Raw genomic sequence first — 23,611 nt, 5'->3', positions numbered from 1 at the left:
TTACAAATACAACAATTTCTTATTTGAACATTAGTCATTTAATTACACTTGTGTATATCTATATAAAAAAAAATAAATGGCATTGCACATTTCTGAGCTGCCTGGCACAGTCATGGGTTTTTTAGGTTAACACTTTTTGTGCCCTCAGCTACTTGTTCACTTGCAAAACATTCCTGTTGAAGAATTATAACGAGTCCAGGGTAGAGCCATAATGATGCAACTGGGTTCAGCCACAGACAGAGAAATTCCCTACATTGTGTCTTAATTACGCTCTCACATTTTGTAGTTCCTGATCTGCAAAGGTTTTAAGCCTGGCTCTACCAAGACTGGTTTGGACACATTAAAGAAAAATACAGGAGTCATTCTTTCTTCTAGGAGCCTGTAGGAAGTGTTCAGGAACATGGAGTTGAAGAATATGCCGACACCTGCTGTAATTCTTTAGAAATAATGCCCAACTTCGTTCTGGTGTTTGCCCAGACCTAGCCTTAGGCTCCAGGACTTGTTGAGCGGCTGTTAATCAAGCCGCAGGGCAAGATAGTCCAAAACGATCCATCTGAGCAAGGACCACTTTTATATCAACCCCACATTTGGCTAGTAAAATTCAAGCATATTGGCAACCTGGTACAAAGGACAGAATTTCAGGAATACCATTGAACAAACATCTAATAAACATTGACAAGGAGAGAAACATCAATTTAAGAATACACTGATTTAAAATACAAACAGACTACAAACATCCTTTCAATACCCAAGCTTACATTTTACCACAAAAAAAAAAAAAAAAAAAAAAAAAAAAAAAAAAAGTGACCGATACATCCTACAATGTATGTGATTTTTAAGGCATAAAATCAATTGAATAAGGCTTTATCAAGGGTTTTTTTTTTTGTTTTTTTAAAACCTCACTGCCAATTTTTGGCAGTTGCATCTACATTTGGCTGAGCTCTCTTGCCTTATACCAAGTAAACACCAAAATGACAAAGTTCCATCAAGAATCTTGGCAGGACTACCTGTGCATTCTCTCTTGGGTTAACATCTTCAGAACGACCCTCTCAATAGTCTCAGGAGGCACAAATACCATGTAAAAGGTTACAATTACCTTCCAATGTCCACTCTGTTCAACAGTTCCGTCTGCAGCTGACATTCGACACATCCGAGTGTGTTGAATGCCGTCCTCCCCACTGAGTGCTGTGGTTCCATCTGCCATCCCCTAAAAGACCCAGTAGTGAAAGAGGACAGTAAATTAAACCACAACATTCAGCTAGGGACCAAGAGTTTTAAACAGTGGTCAGCAGATTGAACTAAGCATCCCAACACACCTGAAATGTAATTATGCCAGTGGCAGTCATACCTCATGAGCAGAGTGTAGATTGGAGTCACTACTTGCCTGACCAGTACAAATCTTGTACATGGTGCTTGCCGCTAGGTTTCAGGACTAGAGAAAGATTGGATTTAATTTTAAAAAAGTCCACTGTGTTAATTTTCCAACAACTTATACCCCAAATAATCATGCTTGGTTGAGCTTGTTCCCACACAAAGATAGTAAGTTCCATCAAGGAATTTGACAAGAGTAGATGCATTTCTTTGGGTTTAAATTCAACAGTTTGTACTAACAGCCAAAGGGAACCTGGATAATTCTAAGGTTCCACTTTTTTTTAAGGCTTCCAGTTAAACCCAACAACAAACTGCCAGTTTTACTATTAAAACATTTGTTTTTAATCAGTTCTATAGAGTACACCACTCAGAACTGCGTTTTTCTTTAGAATTATTGCAGGAAAACTTACCAACTTCCTCATGCTTTCCTACTATTTCTCGATATTAACCCTCATTAAAAATGTAGTTCCTTCATCTTGCAGATCTGAGCCAGACATTAAATAATATCTGATCTGCTACCGGAGTGTTGAATGTAAGACATTAAATACTGTCAGTATATATATCATATTTAAATGAATCATATTACTAAGAGGCATCAATAATTTAGCCAACGAGGTGCCCCATATAGATTACTGCACATATTAAAGACGTGTAAGTAATATTTAGTGATCATAGTGCAGATTTAAAAAAAAAAAAAAAAAAAAAAAAAAAAAAAAAAAAAAACACAAAACACACACATTCACAAATATTGTACCAGCTAAAACAGGTGCCTTGGCATTAAGAATACTACAAACAAAATTGATCCAACAATTCAAAAACTGGTTCTCTTGTTTAAAGTCTCAGACTATTTGGCAACTGACCCTACCCAGAGAAGGCAGACCAGTCCCTTGTGATTGCACAGAATGGGATCAAGAATCCCAAGTAAAAATATTGCTTTAGAAAACTTGAGTTTAAAGTTTTTACCAACAAAAACATGCAGACATTTTCTGCTCCTCAATCATCTTGGGAAATCTTTTTGTTTTGTAGCTCAGGAGAGAAAGTCACCACTTGGCTAGACCAAAGTTTAAGAGGAGGGGTTTTTTCTTTAAGAGATGACACAGCAAGGCTTTCGACAACAAAAACAACATTTGCAACAACGGTAGCAGCAACAAGGTTTTTCTTCATATTTTGGAGGCTCTCTGGTGTATTGTTTGTCCAGATCAATGGTGTACATGGAACTGGGGTGGCCTCCATTTTGAGGCTTGTCAGGAGCATATGGATTATATGGTCGCCTCCATGATTCTTGGGTATGGATCTTGTTACCCTCCCACGAAGCAGAGTTTGGGGATTGGATGTTGACCCTGTCTGGTGTGGAGTAGGGGGGGTAGCTTGGTACTGCTGAGGGGTTGGTAATAACTACCCCATCAAGGTCCTCCCCAATGGTGTGCCGGACAAAGCTGCTCTTGAGTTGTGCTCGAGGTATATTGACCCCTGCATAGGGATTTTGGATGCTGGCTCCCTTGTCCATTTTGAAGCTGGATGGATTCAATGTTAGTCTCTTCTGTACGCAGTGAAGGGTTTCAAGTTAACACCTAGGAAGAAATAATAAAATATATTAAAATAACAGATACAAAAAAAAAAAAAAAAAAAAAAACCTAGTACAGTGTATATTGTGCAGCATCTTGTAAAGTTTGAGGATTCAAGTTAAAATGGAACCTCAACCAATATGTTCTAACCTCGGCCAAGTGGAAAAGAAATTCTGGCCTGGGAGACTATGAAATATGCCACTTCAGTCTAAGTTGAAGAGTGTTACCAGTCAGAAATCATGACAGCAACTTGAAAACATTTGGTCTAATGCTGTATAGTATGAAATGGGAGAAAGTCTCTTGTACCTGCATCTGGGAAGGCCATTATGCTGTTCTTCCAACCCCCTCCCTTTTTTTTGGTGGGGTAAGAGAACAGGTATCAAAAACCTGACATTAGGAAGACATAATGCAGCTTAACCACTTCCCGTCTGGCCCATGTACATAAAAACGGATGGAAGCGGGTGGCCATTTATAAATGTCCTCCCGCATTCCCTGCCTGTGCGTGCTCGGCACCTCCTCCGGACACAGCGGAACACCGATTACTGTATGGGACCTCTTTGTGAGGTCCCGGTCATGTGATCACATGAATAGTAGTAAGCAAGATGTCACTTCCTGACATCATTGCTTACTACTAGTGAAATATGTGAATGATCACAGGTCACATGGCACAAGGCTATTTACAACAGCCTTGTACCATGTGACCAATCACAGCTCTCAGTAATTTTCAATGGCTGCAAGAATGCAGCCAGAGAGGAGAAAAGGATTGCTTTTATGGGTGTAAAAGCAGTGTAAAAAAAAAAAAAAAAAAATCTTCAATCACACCCCACAAGTAGTACAGTATGAGATTATATATAACACATTTTTTGGTTATAAACTAAATTCATTTTTTTTTGTTTTACTAAAAATGATAGCTGAATACATTTTGGCCAAGATTTGTGATGAAAGATTATCCATTTGCAAAATGTTATAAGAAAAACATTTTTTTCATCAAAATGTTTGGACTTTTATTTATATAGCAAAAAAATAAAAGTCCCAGTGGTAAATAAATACCACCAAAATAAAGTTCTGTCTCAAAAAAAAAAAAAAAAAAAAAAAAATTAATATGGGTACAGTGTTGCATGACCGCACAATTGTCATTCAAAGTGTGATGGCACTGAAAGCTGAAAATTGGCCTGGACAGGAAGGGGTGAAAGTGTCCAGACTTTAAGTGGCTAAAACAAGAATGTCTAGGTTTTAAACACATTTACCATCTGCTTAATGCAAAACAATGTATACTTTTTTTTTATTTTACTTAAACACTCCACTTGCGTCTATATATATACACGTTCATGTACATAGTCATATTGACTTATTACTTATGCAGGCTCTGCTCCCTACTTTGGAGGTCACAGGCACTTACAATAACATTTGTTTTTTCTTGCACTGAAGGCCTACACCCAAATGAATTGGGCCAGGTACCTAAAGTGGCATAGCAATGTTTTATTAATGGCTACAATTAGTCACCATTTTATATTTGTATAGGGTTGTATCCATGTATTGTAAGCAGGCTAAAAACAGTGAGAAACATGACTGGTATGTAGGGCAGAGTGATGTCATTCAGCTCATAATTTTATTGCAGAAAATTGCTTTGTTCCTCCCAACCCTCTTACTAATATCCCTAGCTGCCTATTATACGGTGTGGGCTTCTACAAAAGGGAATAGCAGCAGAAAAACAGAGGCCTAAGGATGCTTGCAGCGGCTCTGGGGAAATAAGAAGAAAAAAAAAAAAAGAAAAAAAAAAAGGAAGGGGGTGAGTTGGGGGTTAGAAGAGGCATGGCTTGACCCTAAGACACAAATGGAGCCACACAGTATCATTGCTAAATTGCAGTTTCAGATGGACTTTAAAAAAGTGTAACTAAACAAGCAACATTTTTTTATCCATCTCTATTCAATTGGACACACACCACAATAGAAGTACAGAGGGAAAAAAAAAACCAAAAAAAAACAAAAAACAAAAAGCTAATAGCTAGAGCGGGAATTATGTGCACAACAGGGCTGCAGACCCTGGAATTCAGGGCAGAGATCTCATATCGATTTACTAAAACTGGCAAATGGTTTAATTCTCCAGCATTTTCTAAGCACTAAAATATCAGCTTTGGGTGGACTGACCCTTTAAAAATTACAAAAAAATGATCAATTCAGTTGTTACAGGATATACAGGGATTGAAGCAATACATTTGTTTTCAAATCTGTGCCAAGATCTTTCAGTCGCTGAGAGATATGTCCTCCCCCAAAGGCCACATTAACCCACAACAAAAAATTTAAAAGGAAACCTTTTCTAAAAGGTAGACATGATGTCTGCCATTTGGTACTGCAGTACTGACTTTTACCTTTACTGATCTCCAAAATTTGTTCCTGGACAGCAACCCCCAAATCACTGTTATTCTCAAGTCAGAATAACAGCCAGGCAACTAGCAGAGCAATGGCAGCCCCATTCTGCCGTTATACATAGAACGCTAGAATTAAACATTTTCCAAGGACAATATGAGGCCACTATTGCCATACTATTTGCCTGGCTGTTATTCTGACTTGGCCAGTACAATAATTTTGGAGTTGCTCTTCAGGAACAAGTTTACAGATCAATAACGTCAGAAGTCCAGATCAGTAAAAAAAAAAAAAAAAAAAAAAGTCAGCATGATGTCCAGTCAACATTTGCAGAACCCCTCAGACCAATCTTCTGTTCCTTAATTGACTATTGTTGTGGTCTGGGAGGCTGGTTAGCAGAATATGTTTTCAAGCTCTGTAGGGCCCAAATAATTGGCTGCCCTGTCCTTCCATACAATGGTACATTGAGCTATTGTCTGGTTACTGGACCGTTAAGAGTGTTCATGTTGCTAATGCACAGTACCTACACATTTATCACTCCATCTCACAAAAGCCATTGTATTCCTGAAGAATTGGTCCCAAGCTACAGTATCTCATCTATTAGGAGGAAAAACCGGCTCTGCAAGTTGCTACTCTCCATGGTGGCACATACACATGATTAGGGATAAATTAGGAATAGTTTGACAATAGGGTTGCCACCTTTTTCTTTGTACCAAACCAGAACACTTTACGGGCGTACAGCAATTTTTTTTTTCTAAACACCATAGAATTGAAAAAACCCTGGGACACCTTTTGGGTGCCCAAAAAAAAAAAAAAAAAAAGAAGGGGGGGGGGGGGGGGGGGGGAGTAGTAATGTGATGCACTTAGCATGCCACAGTGAACAGTGGGTGTGGCAAAACGGTGTTAACAGATTTGCGTTTGACATTCCTGGTTACTTGGAAAGCCACAGTCCAGTCTGAATAATGGACTGAAACCCAGACACACGATTCAAAACCCAGGCTGTCTGGGTTAATCCAGGACAGATGGCAACCCTACATGGGTCGCTCCAATGTCCATGGGGGTAGCTCTAAAATCTATGGGGTACTCAGTTTATGGGGCACCCTAACCTCCATGGGTCACACCTTGATAGCGACAGATCAGATGAACAGAGGTTATAGAATGACCACTACAGAATACAGCTTCAGTTGTTGAGAGCTTCTAGTGTGCAATAAATCTTTGATTTTGCAGTTCTGATTTTTACCGATTAAAGAATTCTTATTTTCAGGGAGTGTGCACTTGAAAGCAACCTTTGAGGTCACTTATGCATTTGTCTTCCTGTTCCATATTTGAAGACCATTTCACCTGTAGATCAGTGGTTCCCAACCTTTTTTCCACTTGTGTAACCTTCGGCAGTCTATTTCCATCAACTGTAAGCCTTCCGCTTTTTGTGAATCCTTAGCCCTAACCCTCTCTACTTGAACTTTTGGTCCTGTAATAAACTCTTTAAGACACCCCAGTGACTGGCACCCAAATTTTTCCACCCCACAGAAGGTCAAGGGTTCCACCCCAAGGTTTGAGATGCTTGCCCATGAGCTTCCTGGAGGTCTCAAACTGCCTCCCATGGGTAAGGGGGTGGTATAATAACACTGATGAAGTACAGAACATATATACAAATGTGTTTTATATATATATATATATATATATATATATATATATATTTTATTTTTTTTTTTTAACATTGTTGAAAATGAAATGGAGTCACCATCATTATTAATACTTTTTCAAGTACGCCGGGGAAACTTGGCATGTACTCCAGGGGGTATGTCTACCCCAAGTTGGGAACCAGTGATGTAAAATAATTCTCTGTCCTGTGGTTGTCCTCAAGTTACATTCTGAAGGACCACAGCATTAGTCTTATGGACAGTGGCATATAGAAAAAAAAAAAATCAAAACAACCACACATCCAAAAAACGCTTTCCTGCCCAGATTACAGAGGGGCTTTGCCCTTCCTATCTGCAACACCAATATACAGAGCAGAAAGATTTCATGTAACAGATCCACCTGCCAGGTAACCTATTCCATGCGTAACATAACTCGAGAGCTTGATACTGACACCGCTTGCTGGGAAAGGTGATGTACCATGGCCGGAAGGTGTATGCAAAGCGAATCCTAGGAGATCAACCACAGGAGATAGCAAGGGACACCCATACAAAAACAAAAAAAAAAAAAAAAAAAAAACACCACACACAATCAGGTTTTACAGACCAGACGTAAACCAAAATAAAAATCAATCACTTTTCCACATTTGCTGAGTAACCAGCAATTGAAACATTTCTGGTTTCAGAGTCCCCAGCTGAAGGGAATTGTGGACATGAAGTTATCGAGATCATGGAGGACGTCTTGGAAGAGTCATTTACATGCCACATTGCAGACAAGTTTCTAGATTGTGGTTTATGTCAAAATGCTACACGGGTGAGAGTTACAGGAAGGTTAACATAACTAGTGGCGAAGCCACTCTTCCTCTTGTTTGATGGCCACAAACACCCAGCTCATTGGACAGTAATCAGACCTCTGATAGATAAATTATGCACTTTCGAAATGGCTGAGCTCATCCACATTCCCTTTCTCCCACAACTTGACAACACTCCCTATCTAAGTCTGGAGTCACTGGGTAAGTATATCAACACGCAACCACAGAAAAACTTTTCACCCTCTTATGAAACTACTGTGGCTTGTTTGTAAAGAAAATTGGTGGTGGTGGTGGTGGGGGGTTGGTGACTACATCCAATATGGAAAAAAAAAAAAAAAAAACACACCACACCTTTATGGCCATACAAATAAGAGAACAAAATCTTATAATCATGCTAGTCACCCCTAGTCTGCCTTATTCATAATTTTCCCAATGGATCAGTTTTGCCAGTGCCAATTTTGAAAAATGTAATCGATGGACAGCTTCTTCTCTGCTGGTCCACCAATGACTCATCTCAAGTGTCTCATCTCAAGTGCACTCTTGAGAGAAACGGAAAGGATTTGTAACACTGTATGACACAATATTTTCTATAGGTTGAAATTCTTAGAGACCCCATTACCAAACACTTTGCAATTAAGAGCAAAAAGGGGATTACTATAGAACAGCATGTTTAACACAGAGGAGACCTTGATGAAAAACAAAACAAGACGAAAAAAAACAAAACAAAAACACAACAGGTCCTGTGGAACACCTTTTAAAGGCCTCATGCACACTGAGAAGCTAAAAAACATTTTAGCTACAGGAGGTTTCTGAATATAAAATGTGGTAAGCTGCATTTTTGCATTCGCGTTCCTGCATTCAATTGCCCAGAATTTTGATCATTAGAATTCATTAAAAGCATGCTAATGCATATCTATGCACACGAATGCACTTTTTGAGTGTTTCTTATGCCCAAAAAGCCTCTCTCCTAAACACACAAGTGGTTTTTTTTCTCTGCCTGTAAAACTCCCCTACCACTAAACTCTTGAAAATGCCTATAGTGTTCATGGACACATAGGCCAACATGGAGGAGTTAAGAGGCAGAGAAAAGTAAAAGCTCAAACAGCTGTAGGAGCAGCTTTGAGCTGCAGTGTGCATGACGCCTGATAATGACTATATCCACAACTCAGTGCTCATTGGCATGGTGGTTATAAGGGACGAATGTTCCTTAAATGGTGGCCATGGGGGGCAAAAAAAAAAAAAAAAAAAAGTTCTCAAGTAGTGAGGCTTTCCCTGCTTGTTTTTGTGTAGGGGAGAGGAGAAAGGGGGTATATATACCTATTCCTCCAATCTTCCCAGCAGAAGACTGGTTTGGCACCCTTGCGATCCATTGGTCTTGAGATGTGAACTGTTCCTAACGTCATCAAGTCCAGAGCAGACTCTCTAGACCAAGAACAGTCCACCGCTGGACTGTGGGGGAGTGTCATTTGGACAGAACCAAGGATCAGGCGAGGATCTCCACCCCTAAACAAAAGGAGCAGGTGACCTGTGCAGTGTGGGCATTGGTGTCGCCAGTAACATGCTTTAGGAGGTAAATATTTTTCAAGGACACCCTTGCAACCTCTGATGGAACCCTGGCTGAGAAAGGCTGCTATACCTCAGTCTGCTGACCAGAGGCAGACTGACAACTGTTGGGGCCCCTGTGTCCTAGCTCATACTCAAACAAGCCTATGGGGGGAAAAAAAAAAAAAAAAAAAAAAAGTGTACCAAGGGCATCTCATGGAGCTCCCTTCTGATCCCGGGCCCTCGGGCAGCGCCCGAGTGGTCAGTCTGCCCCTGACATCACAACGATGATAACACCCAGCAGCAGTCTTGGACTTTTGGATTTTCTACACAAGGTAGGCTTTTACAGTTAAATAACATGCATAAAATAGAAAAAAATGCCCATACAAACCTACGGAGGCGATTAGTAAGGCAACAGAGCATCTTCAAACAAGTGCAGGTTGCGTACAAAAGCCACAACGCACTTCAGTTTTGGTACCTGAAAACTGGCAGCACACGGCACAGAGGCCTACACGGGGACGTGGTGCATGCAGCCCAGCCTCTGGGTTCTGTGACAATCTGGGATTTGCCAGGATTTACAATTACAGGTAGCTCATATTTCCACTAATCCATCTCATTTAAAGGGCTACTAATGTAAAAAGTTACAGCCTGCTTTATGTGAAGGATCTACTAACATCAGTCTGTTGACAACTAGGTTAACCTTAGTATGACCATGTTGCAGAATTGTCCAAATTGAAAATATGAAGATTTGTTCAATCTGCAGAGAATCATACAAGTCATGATTTATAGTTGCCTGGATCCTTAAACTGTACAGCTCACATGTAAACTGACAATTAAAGTTGTTCATCCTTTACATCCGCTCATCATTACTCATCAGTAATGAATATTTCTGAGTGTGACGTAAGGTCATTTTCTATGTGCCACTTCAGGTTTGAATTCTATTAGATGTAATGGCTGACACCAGTAACTACAGGCTGAATCAGCCTTTTTAAAAGATATATATATTAATTATATCTCATACATACAAATATTTTTTATTTTTAATAATTTTAAAATGCACACTCTTTTTAAGGAAAGAGGGGCATGCATTTAAAATTCCTCTTTTTTTGCGCTAAGAGCCTGCAAAACATTGCATCCAAAAAACTTCAGATCACGGGTGCAATGCAAGGCTCCTACAGACTGTCAGTGTATCTGTGCGCTCGATCGAGCAGGCAGTTACACAATGACAGGAAGCATCAATGAACTACCTAGAGCACTCATCAGCGCCCTGGTAGGTCATTGGGAACTACAAGCCTACAGCTGCAAAGGCTGATGGTACTTTAGTTCTCCCATTCACAGAACTCTGTGAATGAATGATGAGACCGGGTGGGTGGAGCCCCGCATGGCTTCGTTTTTTTTTTCCAATTATGACACCGAATGTGGGGAGAGGATCCCCAACGAGCTGCAACTGTAACATGTTACACCTGGAATATGCATTTAACAAGAAGTGAACGTCTCCTTTAACCATGAAGGAACCATTGAAATAACTTTCCCGGCTCAGGGAACCCCTGCTGATAATTACTGCATCTACAGCTCATGGTACATTAGTACGATGGTCAGTGGGAAGAATGCGCCTTACATTTGTGGTCTTTGAGCAGAATTCCCCCTTTACGGACAGCTAAAAAGATCATTATCAGTGGGAGGATCTGAGAGGCAGAAGTTCAGGTACTGCAAGTCCATTATGGAGGCAGAAGTTTCTCCTTGATCAAAGAACATCTAGCAACCTCTGAAGGAACCCTAGGATTCCACAGAAACTGGATGAGAAAGGCTGGACTAGATTGTAGTTGAATGTGTAGGCCAGATCTAACCACTGGACAATAGTAAATTGTTATGCAATCATGCCATAAACAGGTAGGCTCATGTTCTAGGAGCAGACATGTTTGATTTGTTGAGTAGACGCTTAACATCCACTGGATCTGGTTTGTTTTTGGGGAAAAGCAAAAGATCTACACAATTTAACTTTAAAATGGCCAACCATTCCCCGCGAAGAATTGTCTGGGGTGGTATTCTGCCACCCACAGGGATAACGATCTTCATTTGAATCAAGTTACCCTCAACTCATGTGTACAAGTACCCCAAGTTTTTTCTTCTAACAGGAACATATTTATTTTCTTCTGTAAAGGGTGTGTGCGCGCAAGATTAGGAACCTTTTATTGCTGTGTGTCCTCACTGGGAAGTTTGACCCTCTCCATTTGGCCTGAGGACCATCAGTACAGAATGTTATGGGAAATTCAAAAATTGTCGTCACCAGAACAAGAGGTGATGGGAAGTTTTCCCATAGGGGGGACACCTGTTCCAGAGGGAAATTTCCCTCACTTTTTAGAGATTTCCTCACTTCCTGTTGAGTTTTTGAGGCAGGAAACAGACAAATCTACCCAATAAGCAGCAGCAGCTGTGTGACCTGAGGGACCCAGACCAAATTATACTCCGCCTTGAATCATAGCTTCAACACGTCCTTGATGTCATCTACAACATATGACCTTTTTGTTGACCATTGATGCATCACATTGTGGAATGCTGTGAGGGAGCCAGAGAGCAGAAGGTAAGCTAGGGCATGTTGTCCCTCGTTAGGAAAGGAAGTAACCCACAGACTGGTCAAATTCAGCCAAGTCCGAGCAAGTGCATCTCAAGGGAGGAGTCAACCAACAAGGGTTAATTACGTCATTACGTCAAAATATGTCATTGTTCCCCAGGAAGGTTGACTCTGGAGGGGGCTGAACACGTTATTAATATGCATACCTAATCACTGCAATCTGTGCATGTGCACTCAAGTGTTCTACAGAATAAAATGTATACCAGTTGTATGTTTTGATTGCTGCTATATTAGCTTAAAACAGCATTAAACTTTGAAAAATATACAAAAAAAAAAAATCCCCTTTTCCATTCAACTGTGTAGTCTTAATTCAAGCAAATCCCTTCTGTTACTCTCAGCCTCCTTCAAATTCCATTTTTCTGCAGCTGTGGGTTGGACTTCCTGTTAGAGGGTGGCTACGGTCATTCTGTATGGTCCCACTGTATGTAGGAACGTTGCCCCCCTCTCTTGCTCACATCTGAGATAGACTAGGGGGTTTGTAGTGTGCATAGAGCAGTGCACATGACCACAACTAACTGGCACTGCCCATTCCAAAAGGACAGAATTGAGTGGGAAAAGAAGCGGTTCAGTAGCTCACAAAGAACATTACAAGGCGACAGAAAAGCACAGTAAGAAACCATTTTCATTAAAGATTAGATTACAGGGCCAATAATAAATACAGGATGGGTATGGGTTATTTTTTGGAGAATTGTTTGTCATTTTAATTCTAAGACAGGTTCACTTTAGATATCTGAAGCTCTGCAGATGAACATTTACACCTATGTGATTAGATTTTCTTGGATTACAAAAAGGCACGACTCAAATATTGGCAATTACCATTGGGAAACCATCTGCCTGTGTATGAGCTTTGGTCTGAAGCATGTCTGGGGAAGATCAAAGCAGCCGATCAGACTGGAAATACTAGGACAAGGTTGGCCAACAGCTTCCAATCATTTGTTGAGGTTCTGATGGGTAGATGGACAGAAGAAACCAACATCGAATTGTGACCGACTACAAAGCCACCCAATAGATTACCGACTTTTTTTTTATGTAACATACACAGACCTTTACTTTCACATACAACCAATGTATCCCCTCCCCAATCTGACAAACAGGTGTGACCTAGAAAGTTCTTGATCTGTCCATATGGGTACAGAGCGACTACAGCCCAAAGTTTCTGATAGATTACCGGCTTTACAGCCAATAAAACAATTCTGTGGACCGATCAGAGTACAAAAAGAGAAATGATTGCATGCAGGGACAAAGGGCATTTTGCACCAAACAACATCCTGGAAGTTGAAGATAAAATTGTACACTTCAAGAATGGCACAAGCCCACCAAAGTGACCTTGCTGATCGTTTGGCTCGGGGGCCAGGGGTCAACTTCCACCAGTACCTGGAACTAAACTCAACATTCCGAAATAGGACGTAGGGAAACCTTTGATCAGCCAGAACGTCAGGTGTACAGTCTACCTGGCCAGCTCAAGTGGGTTAACAGTGGACTTACCTGCACTGTGATCATTCCAGGACTATTCCAGATCCATAGGCAGCAGGCTGTGGGTGGAGGAGGATCCTGGTTCCGGGTGGAGAAGCCAAGGAGATCGGGAGATTTGTCCCTCTGGATGTGGAGAGGAGTGTGCTTGGAAAGTGTTGCACCTGCTGAGTTTTCTCCGTCAGGGGGAGGGGAGCCAGTATCAGGCTGGGTGTGACATACAGGTTTCACATAGCTGACTCTACAGTGCCAGGGCCACTTATTGACAATTCAAATCAGCCTGCAAGCCCCACCTGGGTGGAGGGAGGAGGCCATGGGCGCTCCTCTGATAACCATCACAGCTCATCCACCTGGAACCAAACCAGGATTTCAGGCTCTGAAATAAGAACTGTCTGTGTTGCCCAGAGAAATGAATCTGATTCAACCTGCCCTGGAAAATGCCAGCTAGAGAATTATGATGGCCATAGATGTAGCAATTTTTAGGCAAGTTCAATCAGCGTGTAATTGTTATTATGATCAAAGGAGACTGACCCTAGGTTCACACTTATGTAGATTTCACTGCGGTTTCAAGTTTGCAGAAATGCACTACAGTCCATTTAACATGATTTTCTATGGATATGATTTGAGCTGGTGCATTTTTTGGAAGGGGTCAGGAACTATTTTTTCTGCAGCAGATTGCGTTTTGCATGTAATAGACTTCAATGGACCCACACCAAAAACGCAAGTGTTGCGGGATTTTTTTTATGCGATTTCTGTTTTTTTGCCAATAGGAAAGTATTGACTTTGATGGGACTTTGGATGTGTGCAACGTTGATGCGACTTTGGATGGGTGTGACTGTGATGCGGCTTTGGATGGGTGTGACTGTGATGCAGCTTTGGATGGATACGACTTTGATTCAATAGGAAAGTATTGACTTTGATGCGACTTTGGATGGGTGTGACTGTGATGCGGCTTTGGAAGGGTGTGACTGTGATGCGGCTTTGGATGGGTGTGACTGTGATGCGGCTTTGGGTGGATACGACTTTGATTCAATAGGAAAGTATTGACTTTGATGGGACTTTGGATGTGTGCAACTTTGATGCGACTTTGGATGGGTGTGACTGTGATGCGACTTTGGATGGATACGACTTTGATTCAATAGGAAAGTATTGACTTTGATGGGACTTTGGATGTGTGCAACTTTGATGCAACTTTGGATGGGTATGACTGTGATGCGGCTTTGGATGGATATGATTCAATAGGAAAGTATTGACTTTGATGGGACTTTGGCTGAGTGCGATTTTGGATGGGTGCGATTTTGATGCGGCTTTGGATAGATACGACTTTGATGCGGCTTTGGATGGATACGACTTTGATTTAATAGGAAAGTATTGACTTTAATAAGACTTTGGATGGGTGAGATTTTGATGCGACTTTGGATGGGTGCAACTTTGATGCGGCTTTGGATGGATACTACTTTGATTCAATAGGAAAGTATTGACTTTAATAGGACTTTGGATGGATGCGACTTTGGATGGGTGTGACTTTGATGCGACTTTGGATGAGTGCGACTTTGATGCGACTGTGGATGGATAGAACTTTGATTCAACTTTAGATGGTGTGACTTTGATGTGACTTTACACTCTCTGCCATTCAAGGCACATCAAAGTCGACACCCATCCAAAGTTGCATCAAATTTGACACCCATTCAAAGCTGCATCAAAGTCGACACCCATCCAAAGTTGCATCAAAGTCAATACTTTCCTATAGGCAAAAAAACCCCAGCAAAATGCATGTTCAAATCGCACCACAAAATGCACTGTGTAATCGTACAATCTGCATAGATATGAACCTAGCCTAAGGGCCAGTTCACACCACATGTAGTTCAGTGTGTTTTTTTTTTTTTCCTGTATCAAAACCGCATGTAAAGTAGGTTATATGGTTTCCAATGGCATAGCTCTCACCAGTGAGGTCAGTTCCAGTGCGTTCCAGTTCCAGGAAAAACAAAAGTAGAACATGCTGCATTTTTTCCTCCACTGGTCTGCACTGGAATGCGTTTTGCATTCCAGTTGCACTGCTTACAGAAAAAAATGCAGCATGGTCTACTTTTGTTGACTGCCCTGGTGTGCACTAGGGCCATTGGAATACATAGAAAACACTGTGTATGCGTTTTTGATGCAGATTAAAAACACACAGGACTGCTTCTGGTGTGAAGCAGCCCAAAAAGAAGTGAAGCCAAAGGGTTAGCATCAGAGCCAGGCAATTGGCATTTCAGAAGTGGCCCAGCAATGGCAGCCACTGTATATTTTTTCATTACGATACTATGTTGCAGCTGAATTTCATCCATGTATGGCCAGCTTCACAAGCCACAAATTAGGAATACAGTGAGATGAAGATCTGACTTTAACAAAGTTACACTTTCTGGATTCAGGATTTTTTTTTTTGTCCTGGAGTTTTCCTTTACTAATTATCACAGTACTAAGGCAGGCCATAGATGAGCAAAAAATAAAAGATCGCTCAAAGGAAAATTGAAATTTCCATTTGATTTAACATGTGATAGCCCCATCATTGTAATTTCGCTACACAAATTTCCAAAACAACATTTTTTTCAATTGTTTTCAATATAGACATCTTTTATTTTGATCGATTCCTTCAGCTCATGTGCATTAATAATTTTTTTCTCGAACAACTCCCCTATTAACAATTAAAAAATCGTTCTTGCTGAAAAAATTTCTAACACGTTTGTTCAGTTCAGCGGCAGCAAGGAAATTACCTGTCACAACAGAGACACTAATTATGTGAAAATCGAACTATTGGTCTATCTACCTGGATTTCCGTTCGTTTATCTACTCATCTATGGCCTGCTTGAGGCTAGGCTCGCACCTCCACGTGCAGGGGCGGACTGACAACTCATGGGGCCCCTGGGCAATAGGGGATCATGGGGCCCCTATGTCCTCGCCCACACTCAAAAAAAGCCTATAAAATGTACCAGGGGCATTTCATGGGCCCCTACTGACCCCGGGCCCTCGGGCAGTGCCCAAGTGCTCGAATGGTCAGTCTGCCCCTGTCCACGTGTTGCAATTTTGGTGTTTTTCTGGCTTTTTGTTTTGCCAATAGCAAAGTATTGACTTTGATGCAACTTTGGAAGGGTGTGACTTGGATGCTACTAGAGTGCCAGAGAGTGTAAAGTCACATCCAAGTTGCACCCATCCAAAGTCACATTCATCCAAAGTCGCATGCAAGTTGCACCCATCCAACATCTGCTCAAAGTCGCACTACGTGAACAGAACTGTCATAGTTTCCTATTGGCAAAGTCGCACCCAAGAGTCGCATCAAAGTCCATACTTCCCTATTGGCAAAAAATGCGAAACACATAAAAAACACACTAAATGTGTTTCTGCTGCCAGTCTGTTGAAGTCTATTGAATCAAAAATGCACTGTGTTGCATTTAGAAAAGTCCCTGACCCATTCCAAAAACGCATACATGCCCCATAGGAAACCATGTTAAAGGGACCGTAGTGTGTTTCTGCAAAATGCACTAAAAACACATAGGTGTGAACAGGGCTGCTGTTAGAAACCACAGGGCCCCATACAGCCAACCTAATAGGGGACCGGGACCCCCCCCCAAAAAAAAATCATCGTTTACTATGCTTCATTTATAAATGAACACAGTGAATGACCGGTGCTGATCACTCATTGTGTTCATTCAAGAAAAGAAGGGGGCTGGTAAATGTGACGTATTTACAGGACCCTTCCCCCACTATCCTGAAGGGTCCATGCTTGCAGCTGCCGCTGGGAAGGAGAGGAGGGAAGCTGGCAGCACTGTGTGGATGGGGGCACACGGGGGGGGGGGGCTGGGCAGTAGGGGGAAACATATAGTGCATAGGGAGGGTGGTCAGTGCATTGGGGGGGGGGGGCACATACTTGAACCAAACCCCTGTATGGCTCTCTCTGAAGAAGAATCTTTCAACTGATACAGGGGATCGATTCCAGTATTTTCTACCCCACTCTTCCGTGCCCACATTTAATTGAGCCAGCTGCTTGGCACCCCTGCTGGCCTGGGCCCCATACAGGAGGACCACCACCCCCTTATCCACGGCCCTGAGTGTGAACCAGGCCTAAAGCCTATTCCCTTTTTTTTTTTTTTTTTTTTCTTGAGGATGGGAGGTGGTAAAAGTAGGCAGCCAGACAAGGATTTTAAGGGTTTAAAACCAGTACTGAGATGACAATATATTGCCGCCTGTCAACCACCCTCTGAAAAGTGATCCACCACAGATTGCTTCTCAGAGGGGCAGCAAGGACTGCTACGTGTGTAAACACACCCCAACAATCATCTTCTCTGAGGCTGCATTCACACTGTAGTATGTACTAGACTAGTGCAAAACCCCCTCTCATATTGTAATGGGACTCAACTTGTATTTCCAGATGGGGGCTGATCCAGACAGTGGTGTAAATAGGTCATATTTTGATATTACAGTTAGGTTTTTTTTTTTTTTTACTAAACTGCGGAATTTTAATCCTACCACTATGGTACAAAACACGCCCAGACTTGTGCTGTAATTGTTCTGTTTCTGAAAAGCAGGTGAATGGTTGTGCTTTTGTTTCTATTGCCCTGAAAAGTGCACTGCCTTCAACAGAACAATGCAGAATAGAGCAGAACAATACAGAAGAAGGCTGCTTTCAAACTGATCCATTGAAAAAATGCGTTTTTGATGCATTTCCGGTGCATTTTCTGGGTGACTCCCAGCATGCACCTGTCAAACATGGACACGCGATTCAAAAAACACACAAAAAAAGCAAACGCTATGCATTTTGATTGGTTGTTGATGTGTTTTCTATTCATTTCAATGGGTACATTTTTTTGTGCGGTTTTGAAAAGCGCACTAAAAATGCAGCAAGCAGAACTAAAAATAGGTGGTTGAGATGCGTTTTTAATGCCCCTTCCCCCACAAGCTGCTAAGGCAGTCTTAGGCCGCATTCACAATTCACATAGCGGAAATGCACGGTTTTGAATGTTTTTTATGTAGTTTCATGCATCATATATAGAGTAGTCCGTTGACTTGAATGAGCTGCTCTACATGCGACACACGTTACTGAAGCCCCACAACCTTTTTGAGCATGTCGCATTGGTTGCATTGGCCATTAACAAGAAGGCTCCATTCACACCCGGACATTTTGAATCGTGGGCAGAATTGCCGCAATTCTGCCTGCCATTTCAAAACGCTGTGCTAAAATGACAAATTGCACAATGCGAATTTCAGACGCCATTTATTTAATTGCACCTAAAACCGCAGTGTGGTTCTGCCACGATTCTCGCATGATAAAACGAATCGCGCAAAGCTTCTCGCCCAAAAGAAACTTCTGCTCCTTTTTGGGTGACAATCTTCGCACAATACTGTTTGCTGCAATTCATCACATGACATAAGCGGCAGAACCGCACAGCGTTCCTAGATGCCATTAAAATGACAGGCATCTGAAATTCATGTTGTGCGATTTGTCATTTTAGCAGAGTGTTTTGAAATCACAGGCAGAATCACGGTGATTATACACTTCAAAATGCCCAGGCGTGAATGGAGCCTTAACCACTTGCCTACCAGGCACTTCTACCCCCTTCCTGCCCAGGCCAATTTTCAGCTTTCAGCTCTGTCACACTTTGAATGACAATTGCGTGGTCATGCAACACTGTACCCATAATATTTTTTTCACACAAATAGAGCTTTCTTTTGATGGTATTTAATCGCCGCTGGGTGTTTTATTTATTGTGCTATAAACATAATAAAAAGCGAAAAATTAAAAAAAAAAAGTTTCTTTGTTTCTATTATTATAAATTTTGCAAACAAGTAATTTTTCTCCTTCACTAAAGTGTGTTGATGAGGCTGCACTGATAGGCAGCACTGATGAGGAGGCACGGATAGGTAGCACTGAAATGCAACAATGATGGGCACTGATGAGCAGCACTGATGGGTGGCACTGACTGCTGGGCACTGATTGGCGGCACTGCTGGGTGGTATTGATGGGGGGACACTGCTGGGCACTGGTGGATGGCACTACTAGGCACAGGTGGGCGCACTGCTGGGCACAGGTGGGCAGCACTGCTGGGCACTGATCATCAGGGTACTGATGATCGGTGTTGATCCATGCTCTGACAGTTTCCAGTTATCGGCAATACTTTCCTCACGCTGTGACAGCGTGAAGAAAGTGCATCTGATAACCAGCAACTGCATCTACCGGTGATCTGCTGTGTCATTGGACACAGCTGATCACGTGGTAAAAGGCCGCTGTGATTGGCCTTTTACCAAATTACGTGATCAGCTGTGTCCATAGGACACATTGATTGCGGAGATCGCCGGGTGCATGCCCCCGGGGGCGCGCGGGAATGTGTGTTCTGGGAGCAGGGGCGGACTGACCATTTGGAAACTCGGGCACTGCCCGAGGTCAGTAGGGGGCCCCATGAGATGCCCCTGGTACCTTTTCATAGGATTTTTTGAGTTTGGGCAAGGACACAGGGGCCCCATGATCCCCTATTGCCCAGGGGCCCCATGAGTTGTCAGTCCGCCCCTGTCTGGGAGGACGTTATATGACACCCTCTCAGAATTGGCAACTGCACTGTAGCTGTCATTTAGCTATAGTGAGGTTGCCAAGTGGTTAATCAGATCACAAGCATGATGCGTGTTTGCAGTGCATTTCCAAAACCTGCAGCAAAATGCATGTTTTCTGTGTAATTTGTTGCACGTTCCATAAATGCCAAGTGTGAATGTGGACTGCTTAGCGGTGTGGCAAAAATGATCCCGTCTGTCGCATCTAGCGAGCAACACACAACCTATTCAAGATACACTATATTTCCAAAAGTATTGGGCCAGCCCTCCAAATCATTGGATTCAGGTGTTCCAATTCCCTCCATAGCCACAGGTGTATAAAATCAAGCCCCTAGGCATGCAGACTGCTTCTACAAACATTTGTGAAAGAATGGGTCGCTCTCAGCTCAGTGAATTCATGCGTGGTACCGTGATAGGTTGCCACCTGTGCAATAGCTAAAGAGTCAATAGCTAAAGACCTCCAAACTCCATGTGGCCTTCAGATTAGTATTATTATTATTATACAGTATTTATAAAGCGCCAATGGTTCGCTCAGCGCTGTACATTACAAAGGGGGGCAGAACATGTGACAGAACAATACCAATACAATGCAAAACACGAGGGGATCGAGGGCCCTGCTCTTTCGAGCTTACAATCTAGGAGGGAGGGGGTGGTGGCACAGGAGGAGATAGCTGTGGGGGATGGAGTGGTAGGAAGAGTGGAGGAGGTCGGCAAGTTAGCAGGGGGTTGGGTAGGCTTCCCTGAAGAGATGGGTTTTCAGGGTGCGCCTAAAGGAGAGGAGAGTAGGTGATAATCTGATGGGTTGGGGCAGGGAGTTCCAGAGGATGGGTGACACCCTGGAGAAGTCCTGGAGGCGGGCATGGGAGGAGGAGACCAGGGAACTAGAGAGAAAGAGGTCTTGTGAGGAGCGGAGTGTGCGTGCTGGGCGGTACTTGGATATTAGGTCAGTGATGTAGTACGGGGCAGTATGGTGGACAGCTTTGTACGTCAGTGTTAGGATTTTGAATTTGATCCGTTGCACAATCGGAAGCCAGTGGAGGGATTGGCAGAGGGGGGTGGCGGAAACGGAGCGGTTGGAAAGGTGAATGAGTCTGGCAGCCGTATTCAGGATGGACTGAAGCGGGGATAGCCAGTGGCGAGGCAGGCCAGTGAGGAGGGAGTTGCAGTAGTCGAGTCGTGATATGATGAGGGAGTGGATGAGCTGTTTAGTGGTTTCTAGAGTTAGTACAACAACAGTGCATAGAGAGCTTCATGGAATGGGTTTCCATGGCTGAGCAGCTGCATCCAAGCCTTACATCACCAAGTGCAATGCAAAGCGTCAGACGCAGTGGTGTAAAGCACGCCGCCACTGGATTCTAGAGCAGTGGAAACGTGTTCTCTGGAGTGGTCAATCACATTTCTCTGTCTGCAATCCAATTAACATGTCTGGGTTTGGCGGTTGCCAGGAGAATGGTACTTGCCTGACTGCATTGAGCCAAGTGTAAAGTTTGGTGGAGGGGGGATTATGGTGTGGGGTCATTTTTCAGGGGTTGGGCTTGGCCCCTTAGTTCCAGTGAAGGGAACTCTTAAGGCGTCAGCATACAAAGACATTTTGGACAATTTCATGCTCCCAACCTTGTGGGAACAGTTTGAGGATGGCCCCTTCCTGTTCCAACATGACTGCACACCAGTGCACAAAGCAAGATCCATAAAGACATTGAGGAGCGAGTTTGGGGTGGAGGAACTTGACTGGCCTGTACAGAGTCCTGACCTCAACCCGATAGAACACCTTTGGGGTGAATTAGGCTCCCTTCACACCAATGCGTTTTTTTAGTACTTTTTGCAGAAACGCACTACAGTCCATTTATCATGGTTTTCGTATGGAACTTGTTCACATCATTGCTTTTTTGAGCTACTGCATTTTTGGAAAGGGTCAGGGACTTTTTAAAAGCAAAAAAACAGCATTTATGCTACGATAGAGTTCAATGGAGAATCTGCTGAAATGCATAGTAGTGCATTTTTGTTGTGTTTTGTGTTTTGCATTTTTATTCTGCCCAGCAAAAAGAATTCCACTTTAAAAAAACAAAACAAAAACTGAACAAAACCCAGTAAACACATGCGATTTGTGTGTGGTGCGATTGGAGCCATACATTTTAGATAGCTCTAATTGCACCACACCCGCGCCAAAAAGGTGCAAGACCCTCTTTTTGGTCCACACTAGAATCTGATCGCATGGGTATTCATACCTATGCGATCCGATTGTGCACATCGCACCGCGTTTTGCGGACCGCTTTCGTAGTGTTGTTAGCTTAACATACACACCCGTAGCGTTTCACATGAACGGGGAGCGATTCTGATGCGGTGTAGAATTTGCACAGAAAACACTGCGATTTCCGCATCACATCAGTATGAACCAGGGCTCAGCAATCAGTCTCTTGTACAGAATAATATATTGTCAATTAAAACGTGCACTTGGAAGATTCTCCACCGGAGAATGTTTGCTGAAAGTCTCTTTAACTGCTTGCTCCAGATCGGTGACTCAGAAAACCTCTAGATCAGCATGACAGCCAGGCAACTGACATTTTCATAACAGCCAGCAATGGCAGCACATTTCTCTGCAGATTACCTCTGACATTCCTCTGTATTAATATGTAACATCCAATAAGATAAGACAGGGTGTCACTCCCAGGAGACACATTGACCCGATACCTCTGTGGTATCTTTGGTAGCCAGGTAATGATGACAGGTGAATTGTGACCACTCAAGAATACAAACAGGAGAAGCTGAAAGGACAGGATCCACCAAGCAGAAAGGTGCTTGGATCGATTCCTGACAGCTCTAAATTCATGAAATAACCCCTACCAGCCTTTTGGTTTTTTTAGTTTTGGATAAAGTAGAGAAAAGTTAACATTTCTGCTAGCTTTTTCTTTTTTTTTTTGTCTGTGACTCCAATGGGGCTATTTAACTCACTTCCTGTCTCTGTGACAACCATACCAAGGAGGGGTTGTGTATTTAACTCACTTCCTGGCTCTGTGACAACCATACCAAGGAGGGGTTGTGGTTGTCACTGGGACAGAAAGGCTTAAATGTCCTAACTTTTGTTTGTTGTTGGAACAATTTTCCATTACTTCCTGTGCAACAGAAAGTGAGTAGAAATCTCCCTAATAGGTACACAAAAAGCAAAGAAAAAACCAAGCTCTAACCCATATATTGGTACAACTATGGTCTCACATTAAAAAAAAATGTGCTACATCACTTTCATCTGTACTTACAGTGTTCTCTCCCACAAATAGCTGTTGATCCTGCCAATGAAGTCCACCAAATGCAGTTTCCTGTGATGGGGTGACAATGATGCTGCACTGCTCCTGAATTCAGAGCAGATGTGTCCTTCTCATGTAGGCTGTGCCAGCTTGCCCTACAGTGAGATGAATAAATGCTGCAGGGGGTGTGGCTATGGGCATTGTCATCACTGGTTCACAAGCTTCTAGTTTGACACATAGCACCTGGCCACACCCAGCCCTGCCCACTGCTTTCTGAATGGACAGCACTGCCTCTGTTGCTGGGATCCTCCCACTGTGATCTGCAGTGCCTGGGAGGGGGAGCATGTGAGACACAAATTCAGGAGGATTTGACTGTCAGGGAAGGTAAAGGAAGTCTCCTATA

At 42.6% G+C, this 23,611-nt stretch overlaps 1 protein-coding gene across 2 annotated transcripts; it reads right to left on the bottom strand.

Annotated features, from left to right (window-relative positions):
- CYSRT1 (cysteine rich tail 1) lies at positions 1 to 23,332 on the bottom strand. Of its 2 annotated transcripts, none has more exons than XM_089674957.1 (2): positions 23,221 to 23,332; positions 1 to 2,942 (listed from the first exon to the last, which is right to left on the bottom strand). In XM_089674957.1, the coding sequence occupies exon 2, from the start codon at positions 2,876 to 2,878 to the stop codon at positions 2,456 to 2,458; it is 423 nt and encodes a 140-aa protein (XP_089531083.1). In that variant the 5' UTR covers positions 2,879 to 2,942; positions 23,221 to 23,332; the 3' UTR covers positions 1 to 2,455. The 2 variants fall into 2 exon arrangements, with proteins under 2 accessions (XP_089531083.1, XP_089531082.1); XM_089674956.1 differs by lacking the exon at positions 23,221 to 23,332 and adding an exon at positions 13,409 to 13,596.
- Between the last annotated feature and the right edge of the window lie 279 nt (positions 23,333 to 23,611).

Source organism: Staurois parvus, unplaced genomic scaffold (assembly GCF_062004578.1).
Source record: "Staurois parvus isolate SC_StPar_1 unplaced genomic scaffold, SC_StPar_1.0 ptg000154l, whole genome shotgun sequence".
Classification (NCBI taxonomy): Eukaryota; Metazoa; Chordata; class Amphibia; order Anura; family Ranidae; genus Staurois; species Staurois parvus.
Note: the sequence above shows the minus strand (reverse complement) of the source record. Positions and strands in the feature narration are given on the sequence as shown.

Coding starts and splice junctions, on each gene's coding strand:
- CYSRT1 (XM_089674957.1), bottom strand. CDS start 2,878: ATGGACAAGGGAGCCAGCATCCAAAATCCCTATGCAGGGGTCAATATA.